Raw genomic sequence first — 15663 nt, forward strand, 5'->3', positions numbered from 1 at the left:
GATATTTGAAGATGGCTATCATAGCTCCTCTTGGGAGAAAAGCAATGACAAACCTAGACAGCATCTTAAAAAGCAGAGACATCACCTTGCCAACAAAGGTCCGTATAGTTAAAGCTATGGTTTTCCCAGTAGTGATGTATGGAAGTGAGAGCTGGACCATAAAGAAGGCCGATCACCGAAGAATTGATGCTTTTGAATTATGGTGCTGGAGGAGACTCTTGAGAGTCCCATGGACTGCAAGAAGATCAAACCTATCCATTCTTAAGGAAATCAGCCCTGAGTGCTCACTGGAAGGACAGATCGTGAAGCTGAGGCTCCAATACTTTGGCCACCTCATGAGAAGAGAAGACTCCCTGGAAAAGACCCTGATGTTGGGAAAGATGGAGGGCACAAGGAGAAGGGGACGACAGAGGACGAGGTGGTTGGACACTGTTCTCAAAGATACCGGCATGAGTTTGACCAAACTGTGGGAGGCAGTGGAAGATAGGGGTGCATGGCGTGTTCTGGTCCATGGGGTCTTGGAAGAGTCGGACACGACTAAGCGACAACAAAATCATAGTTCCTCTCAGTCTCCTCTCTTCCAGGCTAAATAAGCTCCTTCAACCGTTCCTCTTATACAGGCATAGGCAAACTCGGCCCTCCAGATGTTTTGGGACTACGACTCCCATCATCCCTAGCTAACAGGAACAGTGGTCAGGGATGATGGGAGTTGTAGTCCCAAAACATCTGGAGGGCCGAGTTTGCTTATGCCTGCTCTTATAGCTTAGTTTCCAGACCCTTGATCGTCTTGGTTGCCCTCCTCTGCACACATTCCAGCTTGTCAACATCCTTCTTAAGTTGTGGCATGAACCAAGAGCCAGCTGCGGCATATAAAAAGCTTTAGGAAAAAAATGTTTAGTTAGCATAATCAAATGGAAGAACTTTGAGGTGCTTGCATTTTGCACACAACAGAATTATTTCATGTGTGATTTTGTTGTGCTGAGGGAACCACTGTGTGTGCATGTGTGCACACATAAAGTCCCTGTTTTTGCACTTATGTGGGTGTTAAAAGGTATTAGCTTTGGTCATAGCACAGATGAGGTCAAGAATGGGCATCCATGTGAGAAGCAGTACAATATGTGTTGAGTTGACCTGTTGCCAGCACTGTAATTCCAGGATTTAATTCCAACCCGTTCTTAGGGTTTTATAGAAGACTTTAGTAACTTGGGTTGGATTTAGAATAAAGAGAGAAGTCAGAAGAACTCCCATCGTGCCTCAAAAGGCTAAATCTGTTTAATGCTGGAGCAGCACGTTTCCCACCCCCAATAAACAGCTGACCAAGCATACATTTAACAGAGTGCTCTGTTTTACCAGTGCTTTATTCCCATTGTTTTTTTAAACACAAATGCATTTAATCACTGGGTAACCCCCGTGACCTCCTTATATATTAGCTCGAGAGCTGTTCAGATGGAGAGTTCAGACATGGTTGTACCTACAAGCCTTGATATTTCTCTAGCAACTGGCATTTAAGTCACATTCCAGAATTAATTCCTTCTGTCGCCATCTGGCACAAGTGGCCGTTATCCCTGCTGTTAAGCAAACCACACCTCCCCAATTCATTATCAAATCAATTCTGACAATGCAAATTTAGCACCCAGACGATGTGCTCAGGTTCGGTGTGGTAGAAATAACCCTCCCTAACTCACTTGAAGTCATTGTGATTAGAATTTTACATCCCCAATGCACATACCCCCCCCCCAATGTTATTGATGTATGGTTGCTATTAGAGAAGGGATAGTGTTCGTTTGTGAGTATTTTAATGGGGACAATATCTGTTAATTTTGAAACCCCATCTAGCAAAATAACTGGAACCAAACACACTAGACGAAAATGGTCGTGGATGTTTGCTCATATGTCTGTTGTCTTCCGTTACACCTTTCGAACAGGTACATCTCATGTTCTACAAAACTCAGAAGCACACTGGACATCTTATCTCTTTACCATATTACAAGCACAACAGTGCCACCTACTGGTTTTAAAAGGTAAAGGTACCCCTGCCCGTAAGGGCCAGTCTTGACAGACTCTAGGGTTGTGCACTCATCTCACTCTAGAGGCCGGGAGCCAGCGCTGTCCGCAGACACTTCCGGGTCACGTGGCCAGCATGACGAAGCTACTCTGGCGAGCCAGAGCCGCACACGGAAACACCGTTTACCTTCCCGCTAGTAAGCGGTCCCTATTTATCTACTTGCACCTGAGGGTGCTTTCGAACTGCTAGGTTGGCAGGCGCTGGGACCGAGCAACAGGAGCTCACCCCACCGCGGGGATTCGAACCGCCGACCATACGATCGGCAAGCCCTAGGCGCTGAGGTTTAACCCACAGCGCCACTGGTTTTAAACTAGGTACTAAAATCTTCTCAGCAGCCTTCTCTCGCCTTCCTGACTGTCTCATGGCAAAGAAAAGTCTGGATTAGAAACTTCCAACAATAAAAATGACCAGAGCCTTTATTGAATAAAAATGTTTCATACTTAGCAAGATTGGTAAGAAAGCAGAATATTTTACAACTCTAAAATATAGTTAGAGCTAATCTCAGTGAATACATTACAAAAAGATTAAAAACTATTTAGGTAAAACCCTTTTAACCCCATCTCAAAATACTATGATTTATAAAATACCATGCAGTCAAGTCGAAAAGCACTAAAAGCACAATGCTAGGAATCAGTCCCAAGAAATTCCCACTGTTTCATCTATTTTGTCATCGTGGAGATTTTTGCGAGCAGCATTTTTCATGTGGACTCTTACACCTGGCAGTTTGGGTACACGTAGAATTGCTTAAAACGTACACAGTTTTCAGAAAAAAAGGAGAAGCAAAGTTTCAAGTAGAAAACATTATTCGGAAAGACAAACATGGAATGAAAGTAGCAATGCCCTGCAGACAGAAGCTTTGCCCTCTACAAAATCCTTCCCTTAGCATTGCTCCAGTAGATTAAAATGTTGTGCTTCTAAGCCCAGGTATGAGACAGATCCTCTTCTTCACTGGCCAGCCAGCTGATTCGAGATTCACCTGGACCCTAATGCACAACAAGTCATATACAAAAAGAGCCTAATGCAAAGACAGTTCTCTCCTGATGGCTGCCAAGTAAACACAGCTTCCCCCTAAAACCATGCTGCTGACTTTTGTTTCATTTACTGTCATTATCTAGAAGAGACAGTGTTTTCACTATTCAAAAATGTATCTATTGTGCCTTTACACATACATTATTAAAGTGCAGTCATTGCCATTTAAACGGTTCCCCAAGTGCCCTTCAAAACTGGTCCCTAAGCACTGCAGTAACATGGTTAAGTGGTAATAGTCCTGTATCTCAAAAAGCCCCATTCTCCGTCAAGCTCGCCTTTGGGGAATATAGTGACATCCTGCAAAAAATGGCTGAAAACTACCAGAAGCAGAAGAGAATAAAGGTGGCATTTAAGCTGACCAGGTTACAGAGCAGAATTCAGAAATGTACAGGGTTGTGTTGTTGTTGTTTTGCTCAATTGAGGCAGCTTTTCCCACAACGATTTTATGCATACTATCCGTTTTCCCAAATTTGGTTTAAATTCTCGCAGGTTCCCAACAAGCTTTCCTATAAAATTCGGATCTGAGCAAGTTTTTATGGTTCCCTTATGCATCAGCCTGCAGCACGGTATCTCTTTCACCAAGGGAAGCCACTCTAGGAAGAAAACAAAAAACCCCCAAATGCTAAACACACCAATTTTAAGGCCCAGCACCCCACAGTTAAGTTCTTTAGTGAAAGAATGTCCCATTTATTCCTCGTCTTCTTCCTCTTCGCCGTAGTATCTGTTCCGCTTGATCTGCTCTTCCACAGTCAATTCTTCCAGGTCTTCACCTTCAAAAAACCCAACGTCTTGGGATTTGCGATTTGGGCTAGCGGATAATTCTTTTACAGCGGTTGAATTCAAGACAGAATGCTTAGGGGGCGTATGGAATGGCGCTTCCTTCTCCAGTGAGGCTGGCTCTCCTGCCGCATTCTCTTCTTCTTCCTCATCCGTGTCGCCACTCCTCTGCCCGTTTTCAACCAAGATCTCTTCGCCACCCGCTTCTTCTCCTTTCCCCGCATCCAGCTCTTTATCCCCCTCGCCCAGGTGTGGATCAGCCATGTTGCTCTTTCCCTCTGGCTTGCTTTCGACCGCCAATTCTGGTGCCGGTTCCTCCGTTTGTCTGACCGTGCTCCTTTCAGCCTTGGGAGGAGACACGTTTTCAGTTCTATTGCTCTTTACGGATATGGTTCTAAATGAGGCAGCGACTGTAAACGGACGGCTCCTTTCTTTCAGCGACGACGACCGTCGCAGCTTTTTAAGGTCTTGGTCCACGTCTTCCTGATGATCCGGCTTAGCAATTTCATCTTCCGGGGGCCACTTGGGCTTCAGCACCTTGATGCCTTCTTCCAAAACACTTCCTTGGCTGCCTTGTTCGGGAGGAGGCGGCCAAGCAATCTTCAGCTTCTTGGTTTCCGCCGGCCTCTCTTCCTTCTCAAGCAAACCGGCGGCTTTTGCTTCCATGGTGGCTGCCAGAATCCCAACTTTTGCAATCGGGGCATCTTCCACCCCGGGACTTTGGGGGCCTTCCTCAGCGTTTCCAACGCTGGCGGGTTTCTCCTGGGATTCTTCGCTTTCCGTTTTGCTTGCCCACAGCTCCTTGTGTGGCTTATGCCCAAAGCCTTCGTCGTAGTTGCCTTTGGCCTTGAAGAGCTGGTTAAAATGCGGCTTGCAGTAAACGTTCCCATGCAGAGATGCATATGTTCCAATGCTGTACAAGGGGGGGAAACACACAATTATTAGCACCTTCAGTACCTTGCAAGAGAAGAAATGATAACCAAGTCAACCAAGATGTTTAAAAGGTTGGATTTGTAAAGAATTAAGTTTGTTGTTATTGTTTATCTGTTTATTGTTTTTCTTCTTACATTTATTGATGAATTTTTCTTTCCCCCCCTATTTTTGTGTGTCACTCTGCTTTGTGGTTTTTGTTATTATTGTGGAAAATCTAATAATTTTTTATTTAAAAAAAGAGAGAGAAGAAATAATAACCATCTCAGAATGTACTAATTCAGCAGCTTTGCAGGTACAAGTTGCTGGAAGCCACGGGTGTGAAGAGTGCTCTCGCACTCAGCTCCTGCTTTCAGACCTGCCACAGGCATCTGGTTGAACTGAAATATTGAACTGAAATACTTTATTGTCACTTGTATGACTTGTATATAGTGAGATTACACAAGCACCCCCCACTCAGCTCTCTTAGTCTCCACCCTCATCGTTCAGCCCGGATACTGAGGTCCAGCGCCGAGGGCCTTCTGGCGGTTCCCTCATTGTGAGGTTACAGGGAACCAGGCAGAGGGCCTTTTCGGTAGTGGCGCCCACCCTGTGGAACGCCCTCCCATCAGATGTGAAGGAAATAAGCAGCTATCCTATCTTTAAAAGACATCTGAAGGCAGCCCAGTTCAGGGAAGTTTTTAATATTTAATGCTGTACAGTTTTTAACATTTGATTGGGAGCTGCCCAGAGTGGCTGGGGAAACTCAGCCAGATGGGTGGGGTATAAATAAATTATTATTATTATTATTATTATTATTATTATTATTACTACTATTACTATTACTACTACTACTACTACTACTACCCTCGTTTACTGACGCACGCACACCAAACCCGAAAGTCAGTTGCCCTGTTGTTATCTTTTCATTCAGCAGCCTAACAGCCCACGGATAGAAGCTGTTCTTTAGGAGCTGCTATAAGTGTGATTTCGTCTCTGGTGCTGTTAAGTGTGCTTTTGTCCACCAGAGAAGAATGGCAGATCAAGTGGATGGATTATGCAGAAATGGCTAAAATGACCGGAAGAATCAGAAATCAGGAAAATATATAACTGGTCTTAAAAGCCATTGTAAACAGTTAAAATTGTCAGTAGGATTGGAATAACACTTGCAGTTTAATGGTGGGTTTTGGACACAATGGAGAGGTAAAAGATTTGGATTATCATAAAAGATGCAGGAGGAAATGATTAACAATAGGACCCACAAAGGGGAGGAGGGAAGTCCAAGAGATTCTTTGGAATCTTGTTTTTATGTTGGATGTTGGATATGTGATTGTAAATTTTTAATCTGAAAAAGCAAGTAAATAACTTTTTTTAAAAAAAGAAGAAGTGTGCTTTTGTCAATAAAGAATTAACTATCGGCCCTTAACCTTCCTCGGCTGCGTGTGTGCAGGACACTCTCCCTGCTTTATTGTGTCGTATGCAGAAGTACGTATTTTTCGCTCTGTAAGATGCACCCGACCATAAGACGCACCTAGTTTTTGGAGGAGGAAAACAAGAAGAAAAATATTCTCTCCCTCTCTGCCCAGCGCCTCTCCTGCAAAGTGGGAGGAAGGGGCTCCGTTTCTCCTCCCACATCGCTGAAGGGGCGCTGCACAGCGTTCCCTCTCTGCGCAGTGCCCCTTTAGCAAAGCGGCAGGAGAAATGGAGCCCCTTCCATTTCTCCTCCCGCTTCGCTGAAGGGGCGCTGCGCAGAGAGGGAAAGCTGCTCAGCGCCTCTCCAGCAAAACAAAGCCAGGAGAGCAAGAGGGATCGGTGCGCACCGATCCAGGAGAGCAAGAGGGATCGGTGCGCACCGATCCCTCTTGCTCTCCTGGCTTCAGCGAAAGCAACACAAAGCCTCCTGAGCGCAGTGGGAGCGCTCCCACTGTGCTCGGGAGGCTTCGGGCGACTATCCCTGAAGCCAGGAGAGCTCTACTGGCCTCAGCGAAAGCTGCACAGCCTGCATTCGCTCCTCGCTCCATAAGACGCACACACATTTCCCCTTCCTTTTTAGGAGCGGAAAAGTGCATCTTATAGAGCAAAAAATACGGTACATCCTTGGGTTGTAGATTCCTTTGGAGCTCTTAAGAACCACCTGGAAACCATGCCCACCTTGCTTTTCTCAGCACCTAAACATTGCCTTTTCCTCACCCACACTAGAGAGTTAATCTTAAAGTAGCCTTTTATATATATAAAAAAGAAGTGGGCTCTCCCTGAAGGACTTACGTGAGTTTGCTGTTGCAGTAAGAACAGCGGAAACAGCTGATATGGTATACTTGCTGGTTGGCAAAGAGACGCTCCATTGGGTAGACAGTCTTCTTACATGCAACACAACTTTCCTTAGCCGGCAACTGGAACTTCTGGCGGAAGAAAAGTTGGCAAGTAGTACAGGGTTCAATGCAAGACTCCCAACAAGGCTGACAGTCAGTCCTAGCAGAGCCTCCTTCTGAAGCAGTGTTTCCCAAACTTGGGTCTCCAGCTGTTTTTGGACTACAACTCCCATCAACCCTAGCCAGCAAGATCAGTGGTCAGGGACGATGGGAATTGTAGTCCAAAAGCAGGTGGAGACCCAAGCTTGAGAAGAGCTGTTCTCAAGAAAATAAGGGGGACATGTGGCCTTCCAGATGTTGTTGCGTTCCAACACTTCCATCAGCCCCAATAGGATGTCTCATGATTAGGAATGATGGGAGTTGTAGGGAAACATTGTTGTAGTATTGAGAGCCACGCATTTCCCCGTCCCTATTCCAAAGCCAATACGCCAGGGGTTGCCAGCACACCACCCAGGCTATCCCAGATCTTGTGCTTCTGGAGCCAGCCCAAAATTAAAACACAAAAATATCGTATTTTTCACTCCATAAGGTGCACCTGACCTTAAGACGCACCTAGTTTTCAGAGGAGGAAAACAGGGGGGAAATATTCTGAATCAAATGTTGTACTAAACTATTTAATAAGCTACTGGTATATCAGAGTAAGACTGAGAGGGACAGGAGCTGTATGTTTGTTTAGTGTGCATGCTCAAAGAGCCAGCGGATCAGCTGAGACATGGGGGGATTTGCGTAATTTTCCCCTCGCCCTCATCCCCTGCCTTCCAGTCCCCAGCAGCCTTCCCATTTTACCTCCTGATTTTCACTGCGCTCATGGCTCAGAGCTCGAGGTTGGGGTTTTTTTTGCTGCTGGTTGCTTAAATTTTATCCTTCTGGATCCAACCCCTCCTGTGCCCTGCCATCCCTCTGCAGCCTCATTGCTCCGTTTAGGGAGCGCACGGACCTTTGCTAGCTGAGGCTGCTGCATCTGTTGCTGGCTACGCACCGCTTTTAAAAGCGCCCACTGGCTCTGAATCGCCTGCCTCCTCCTGGCTCGCTGAAAAACAAGCAAAGCTAGAGCCGTGCAAAGTGGGACAGAAGCCCTGTAAGCGGCTCCCGCTTTGCTTGACTGATGGGAGCCATGGCTCTGGTCCAGTGCATTCGCTCCTTAAGACGCACAGGCATTTTCCCTTTCTTTTTAGAAGGAAAAATGGAGCGAAAAATACGTTAGGTTTAGGAAACATGGAACTGGCTGTCCAAACAACCCCTCCAATCTAAAGCACCCATAATTTGCACCCATCTTCATTCAGTCTCTCTATAGGAGTTGGTGGGGGTTAGGAGATGCAGGAGGGAAGGCAAAGTCAAAGTGGGCAGCGGCACTCAAATCTAAAAGGAGAAAGACAGATCTAGCAAGTTCACGCTGTATTCATCTGCTGATGTGGCAGATCAGATTCAAAACTGAAAAGGCAAGGCATGCCAGCGTACTGAGCACCCTCACCTCTCCATGTGCTCAAAGTTGGCTGTTCCCCTTTCTAAACGGCCGCAAAACTCTTATACGGGCCACATCCACATCCTGCATTCAAAAAACTCCTGCCACTTTCAACAGTACTGGCTCCACCCAAAGAATGCTGGGAACTGTAGTTTGTTAAAGGGGCCAAGAATTGTCGGAAGATTCCTCCAAGGGCTCTAACTTCTCTTCCAACTCTGGTCTCTTCCAACTCTGTGATTCTATGATTCTATGATTCTCGGTTCTGTTAAAGTGGCAGAAGAGTGCGTTAAATGTACGGCATATGGGTGGGACCACGTTTCCATTCGTTTCTCGGATTTAGAAGGGGAGCCGCTTTTCTATTTATTTATTTTTAAATGAAAAGCTGCCGAATGGCAATCGCAGGGAAGCCGATCCATTTGCATCTTTCTGCTTCAAGGAACTGTTCCCCCAGCCTGCCTTCTCCAGAGCTCACCCCCTGGGGAGGAAAAGTACGTTTGGATTGAATACAGGGAGGGTGCTAGATCTGCCTCCGTCCACAAAAACACAAAATGCGTACAATCTGAGAGACTGAAAGAGCAGAAGTAGCAGAGGAAATGGCTCTTAGCTTAGGTGGGCAGGCTGAAACAACCCTGATTACATGTTTTGCCTTCCAAACAGGAGCTAATATAGTTAAATGCCCCGCATTAATTTTTTAAAAAAATCTACTTATGTTGAAAAAGCTTTGAAGCCTGGAACTTCAAGTGTTTTTTTAAAAGGTGGCAGCTGATGCAGGTAATCCCATTTGAAACTTTCAAGCATGCATTCTGCCTGGCAAGTTGAATGTGTTACCCAGGCAAATACATTGGGACAGCAGCTACAAACCTAACAGATTTATTGTGCTGCCATACGGACAGTACCTCCTAGGCTACGCCGCTGGTTTGATCAGCCCAGGGATGATTTTCCAAACTTGCTTTTCCTTTTAAAACAAAACCACCACCTTCTGTTGCATTGATAATCAGTAAAATCTCAATATTAACAGGATAATTTAAGCATCATGGAATATAGATCCCTCTAATGAAAGAAAGAATTCAGGCAATGTTGCTTGGCTGTCAAAAACTAGTTTTCCCCCAATCGCATCTGGGAACCAGACATTAGCATTTGCTGCAGCAGCATAAATTCCTCGCCCCAACTTACATGCAAAAACCATGGAGGAAGGTTTTGGGGTGTGTAGAGGCAAGTTTCTTTTTCCAAGCATGCTACGATTAGCAACTACAGTGGAAGGGTGTGAAGTCCGGTTAATAAAAAGAGGAGGAGAACAGGCAAGAAAGCCGAGAGTCGAGCTCACATTAAAAAGGGAGGCAGGAGTAGAGATTAGGAACCAGGAGCAGGAAGCAGAAGCTGGAAAAGACAAATGGCTATTTATAAACACATCTCTGGGCTGGAGTGAAAGCGTACTAAGATGTTCCCTGGGACAAAAACACTCTCATATTTACACTACGAGAAACATACTCAGCCAACAACTTAGTTGCAAAAGATCAAGGAGGAAAGGTCTCTTTTAAGCAATAAATAGTATGAAGATGATAAACATTCAGTTCTGAATAATCATTAACCAAACATTGGAATTTTGTACACTTCATCTACAATATGGAAAGGGAAGCAGAAGGCCTTATGGATTGCTCGCAAGTTGTACAGTGAATTAACAGTTCCCTACTCAAAAAGCAAAAAAAAAAAAAAAAAAAAAAGCAAACACACCCTTTTGTCCCCCCCACTGCCTGGCACAAAATTCAATCAAGTATAATTAAAATCTGCGGGAAATGTAGATCTGCACAAGATCAAGGTATTCTATCTATAGCATCATTTTACAGCTGCAAGGATTGGTAGCAATTTTGCAAAATGTGCGCACACGAAAGTATATAGACAATCCAAGTTTATTATCTGATGATGGCATTTGGGCTAAAATGCTGGAATATTGACTACAACCGTCTTAATTGCCCAAACATTTTTAAAAAAACCTAGTTACTAAAATGCACATATTTGAGTTTGATGAATTATTCATGTAAGGAAGTTTAACAAGAACTGAAATTTTATTAACCATCAATATTCAAAGGAAAGGTTTACTACCAAAGATGTTGGTTTATTTTGATTCATCCTGTTAGGAGTTGAGGCAGAGTTGGGAAAGTGAGCAAAACATCTGATTATTAATAACAAAAACTGGTGATATATTTGTAAGTATATAACACATAAATCTATAAAATTACAATGAAAGAAAAAATGTAAAGCTGCATATTGGCGGTGCTTTACACCAGCAAGGATTAAGAAAATATCTGATTTCGGTACTACGGACTGTCAGAGATGTACAGCAAAATCAGTTACTTTCATGTATATATGAATACGTTATTTTTCAGAATATGTTATTTTTTAGGGAAAGCTATTATTTATTGGATTTACCTATCTGCTAAGGCACCCAAAGTAGTTTACAGTTTACAGTTTTAAATAATACCTTTATTGTCAATGTACAACCTGTGTACAATGAAATTAACCGAACCTCCCTCCCCCCAACACAAACACTCAATCTCATTGCAGTCTGTGTGCTTGTCGCACAACACACCAACCCCGAAAGTCAGTTGCACTATATTATTTTCCGTTCAGCAGCCTAACAGTCCATGGATAGAAACTGTTTCTTAGCCTATTGGTATGGCTGATTATACTTCTATATCTCCTGCCTGAGGGTAGAAGATTAAAGAGGTGCTGCCCGGGGTGTGAATCATCCCTGAGAATTTTTCTCACTCTCCTAAGGCATGTCATCTAGCGGGCTCAGGGGACAGCCCATAATATCATGTGCTGTGTTCTTCACCACACTCTGTTCACAATCTGAACATTTTACCCAATTAATGCCTGGAAAGAACTAAGTCCTCTTTTCAAAGGTGGCTCTGTTAACTGGTATAAGATATGTAACTGATAAATATGATTTTGGCAGCCAGAATTCTTGCTGCTTATAACTCAGCATCTATAAAGACACCTTTGTGCAACTGGCTTTATAAAATGTGAGTAATGTTTATGGGAGGAAAAATTTGTTCATAGTGCAATAGGAAATCTAAATGCTACTGGCACCCTTTTATTACAAAATACAGATATAACAATGGTGCTGAATGTCATAATATGAGTTATTTTGTTCTCAATAAATTATTTCAATTAATTGCACAACTGAGCTATTGGAATAATTATGGTTTTTCAAGACATTTGGCGGGGGATCTTTTATTTCTATTCTTACAAGTTTCTTTTCATTTTTTCAAAGTATATGCATATAACATACTTATTTTTGTATCTAATAAAAAATATATTAAAGATCACATAAACTTGAAATACCGTACTTTTCCATGTATAAGACTAGGGGTTTTTTTACTAAAAAATGTTTAAAAAGGAGGGTTAGTCTTATACATGGGGGCAATCTACCCCCATTTTCTTAATTCTGAGTCCTCCAAAATAGGGGGCAGCTTATACATTGGGGTGTGTTATACACGGAAAAATATGGCATGTCATTATTTTCAGAAGAGTTTGGATTTGATATCCTGCTTTATCATTACCCTAAGGTGTCTCAAGGCGGCTAACAATCTCCTTTCCCTTCCTCCCCCACAACAAACACGCTGTGAGGTGAGTGGGGCTGAGAGACTTCAGAGAAGTGTGACTAGCCCAAGGTCACCCAGCAGCTGCATGTGGAGGAGCGGAGACGCGAACCCAGTTCACCAGATTACGAGTCCACTGCTCTTAACCACTGCACCACACTGGCTCTCATTTTTATGGCTCCTATCAGCAGATCTTCAGCTTCTAAGTTTTGAAGGGCTCTCAGAACCATTGCACAGAATGCTTTGTTTTCCTTCTCTGAAGTTCCTTGCATATTTCAAACTGAGGGTTGTATCCAGGGCGCTCCCCCCCCCCCCGCAAGCCGGAACTCGCCGGAACTCAATTCCGGCACCTCTCAGGTGGGCACTATTGCCATTCTAAGAGAACAAGGGAGGCGTTCCTGGTGAGTTGCAGCACCTCTTTTCCTAGAAAAATAGAACTGGTAATATCCAATGCTTCGCATGCAGAGACCCACTCGCTTTTCTCCTGTGTTGACCACTGCTACTAAAAAAAGCTATCCACTGTACCTACCTTCACGGCTTTTGGGGGAGAGGTGTCTGTCTGGCTAGATGCTCTAGAATCGGGACTTTGTTGTTTGGCATAGAGAGACCTCGGGGCTTCCGTTTCCTTCTGGAACTTGAACCCAGCTAAAAGAGGGGAAGATAATCTTATTAGTACCCGCCACTTAAAACTCAAAGGATTTTGTTTACACCCTGAATCGAGGACAGCACAACTAAATGCAGCGCAGGATGGGCAACTGATCTCACTTGGAAAAAACGGAAAACCAGATGCAAGCAATTCAAAGATAGTCTCAGCTACTTCAGATGCTGCCTTTTCTTCACAAATGGAAACCCCTTTGAGATAAATACTGGAGCATAATGGGCTTCAAACATTTTGGCCCAAAGGGAATTATTTTCTTAACACGTAAAAGGATGATGATACTTAGGTGAGGTGGGGCAGACTTAAATGTCTGCAGAGCTAAATAAGGGGGTCAGAAGTATAATCTAGGTCTGAAAACCTGCCCACTGTCTGGAATTTGTCATCCAAAAGTCCTGTGAGATCCATCAGCAACCATTCATAAGAATACACTTGGAATGAGTGTAGCTGGCTTGCATGTTTCTCTCATACAATGTGGCCAAAACTGATTTTCAGGAAAATAGGAAACTTCGTATGTGTTGTGGTTCTGCACAGTTAACACTCCAGAAGCGTTCTGATTCACTGGGTGCACTGCCCACATGACCCGGGCATTTTCCTTTGATCTGTGCTCTGTGGGGGCTGAGCTCTCTCTGGAGAGCAGTCTGAGAATGTGAGCAAGGTAGTTTCATTTTTGTTAGAGGCAGAAAGCTGCGAACATGCAGCTAGATTCTGTAGGTTTTCTTTTCTGTTTGTTATGCTTCTAAATAAAGAGTGTTAGAATAGAAGCACTGGTGTCGAGCTGAGTTACTGAAGACACCACGTCAACACAGACAAGCCATTTTACGCTGCATGTGAACTCTGCTATTATCCGGCAACTGAGAAGAGTGGCAGCGCACGAGTGGAAGCGTCTGGGCGCCATTGAAGGTTGTCGGAGTGACAATAAATTCAGATTTATTGCAGGGCCGTTGCAACAGACTCAGTGGGTCAAAGGATTTACGACCCACAAACTTTAACAGTATGGAAGAGGGTGCAGAGAGAGACAGGCCTGAGGTGGGCATATGCAGAAGTACAGGCAGTGGAAGAAAAATATTAACAGCATTTTAAAAAAAGAAAAGAAAAAAAGAAATTGTCACTTCAACCAATTCTACAAAATTCTGTAAAAGAATTTGATTTTCTCTCTTAGCAGCAGAAATGGGAAACCACTGCATACCGGAAGAATACCTTGCCTCCTGCCTTCGGGGTGGCAAACTTGAATAAAATATTAGTGCGGGGAGGAAGCAAGCCCCGCCCTGGATAATCGATCACACGACATGATGCACAGACACTATTTGAATGGCAGTGCTCATCAACCGGGGGGGGGGCAGCCCCCTCAAATATTTTAGGAGGGCGGCAAAGACCCTAGGAGCTGGCTCCTATGCCTGCCATAATATCCAGATTTAGAAATATCCAGGAGGCAAAAATGACTGGAATCTATGGTTTCAGAAGACAAAGCAGCTATTTCATTCGGTTAATTTCATTGTACACAGGTTGTACATTGACAATAAAGCTATTATTATTATTATTATTAATCTACACCCAGACACCAAAAGCCAAGTGAAATATGAGTCGATTTCTTATTGCAGGGGAGGGATTAAAAACTTACGAGTGCCATCTTCGCAGAGACTGGAATTCAGACCATCTACTATGGAAATCTGTAGCAGGGGGGAACATATAAATGATCAGTTCTTCAGTACATGAATATCCTCATTTGTCTGCTCTCAACACACCATTATTGTTTAATATATTTTAAAAAGAGAAGAAACATTTAGACATGGCACAACTGAAACAGGCCAATAAGATGTGTACAGCGCAAGGCAGACGGTGGTCAGATGCGAAGAACACAGAAACTTTGCCACATCCAACTCAGAGATCTGTGTCGCCCAAAAGCCCTTAGATTCTACATTTCAGTTGCCTTAACGTAGGGTGGAAAGGGAAATGATTCATCCACTGAAGCTCCTAATTTTCAGAGACCATAGTTTCACCTGTCCTAAGTGCCTTCTCATTGCCATTTCATCTTGATATTATCACTGCTGGGGCAGAGCCAAATCCAGGTGGCTCAACAACAAATTCAGGACCATACCTGTCCCTCGGTGCCGACCTCAACAGCGTAACAGGTGTTTAAAGATGACAGCACTGATTTAAATGTCTGTGTTGCCTACTTAGGTATGAAGTCACTCTATCAGCTGAAAGAAACCTCTGAGTCCACTGTACAACACTGTTTCCCAAACTGGGGTCGCCAGATGTTTTTGGATTACAACTCCCATGATCCCTAGCAACCAGGACCAGTGATAAGGGATGATGGAAATTGTAGTCCAAAAACAGCTGGAGGCCCAACTTTGGGAAACACTGCATTTCTTTACTATAGCATCTCAGAGAAAGTGTAACCGCTTGAATGAACAAGGAACTCAAGGCCATGTAGCAAATTTTATTTTTTTAGCAAATTCTTGGCCCTTTGAAAATTAAAGATGTCTGCTCTTTTTGTTTCTCATCGCTGTGGCAACGTGTTTTTAAAAGCCAGCTTTGTCCTATTTTCACCAACAAAATGTCTTTGAAGACCTAAAAAGTGGTTGGCCTCAAAACAGCCTAACAGCAGTTGTAGCCATTTCCGCCTTAGAAGACTACGCTACCGAGAGGGCAGGAGACATGTGAATTTATGAGCTACAAAGAGATCTTCCTTGGATAAGGTTGACGACTGTTGAGATTATCCAATCTACAGACCCAGAGATAAAAAATTGCCTCAACTATACTAAGGATTTGAGGTCAAGATAGATAATTGG

General features: G+C 43.8%; 1 protein-coding gene and 1 long non-coding RNA gene across 8 annotated transcripts in view; both read right to left on the bottom strand.

The window, feature by feature from the left end:
• Window positions 1–1242: 1242 nt before the first annotated feature.
• Window positions 1243–15663, bottom strand: part of LOC309335139 — a 160730-nt gene continuing 146309 nt past the window's right edge. The window contains exon 2 of the long non-coding RNA XR_014153387.1: window positions 1243–2084. This is a non-coding gene — a long non-coding RNA (uncharacterized lncRNA). The remainder of the gene's footprint in view (window positions 2085–15663) is intronic.
• The window catches only part of LIMA1 (LIM domain and actin binding 1), a 69300-nt gene continuing 56091 nt past the window's right edge, over window positions 2455–15663 (bottom strand). For all 7 annotated transcript variants that reach the window (XM_081849595.1, XM_081849594.1, XM_081849593.1 and 4 more), the window contains 4 exons: window positions 14490–14538; window positions 12743–12858; window positions 7046–7179; window positions 2455–4784 (listed from right to left, as the gene is read on the bottom strand). In XM_081849595.1, coding sequence (XP_081705721.1) covers window positions 3782–4784; window positions 7046–7179; window positions 12743–12858; window positions 14490–14538 — 1302 coding nt within the window. In that variant the 3' untranslated portion in view covers window positions 2455–3781. The remainder of the gene's footprint in view (window positions 4785–7045; window positions 7180–12742; window positions 12859–14489; window positions 14539–15663) is intronic.

The sequence above is a fragment of the Podarcis erhardii genome (genome assembly GCF_964252035.2).
Source record: "Podarcis erhardii genome assembly, chromosome: 2".
NCBI lineage: Eukaryota > Metazoa > Chordata > Lepidosauria > Squamata > Lacertidae > Podarcis > Podarcis erhardii.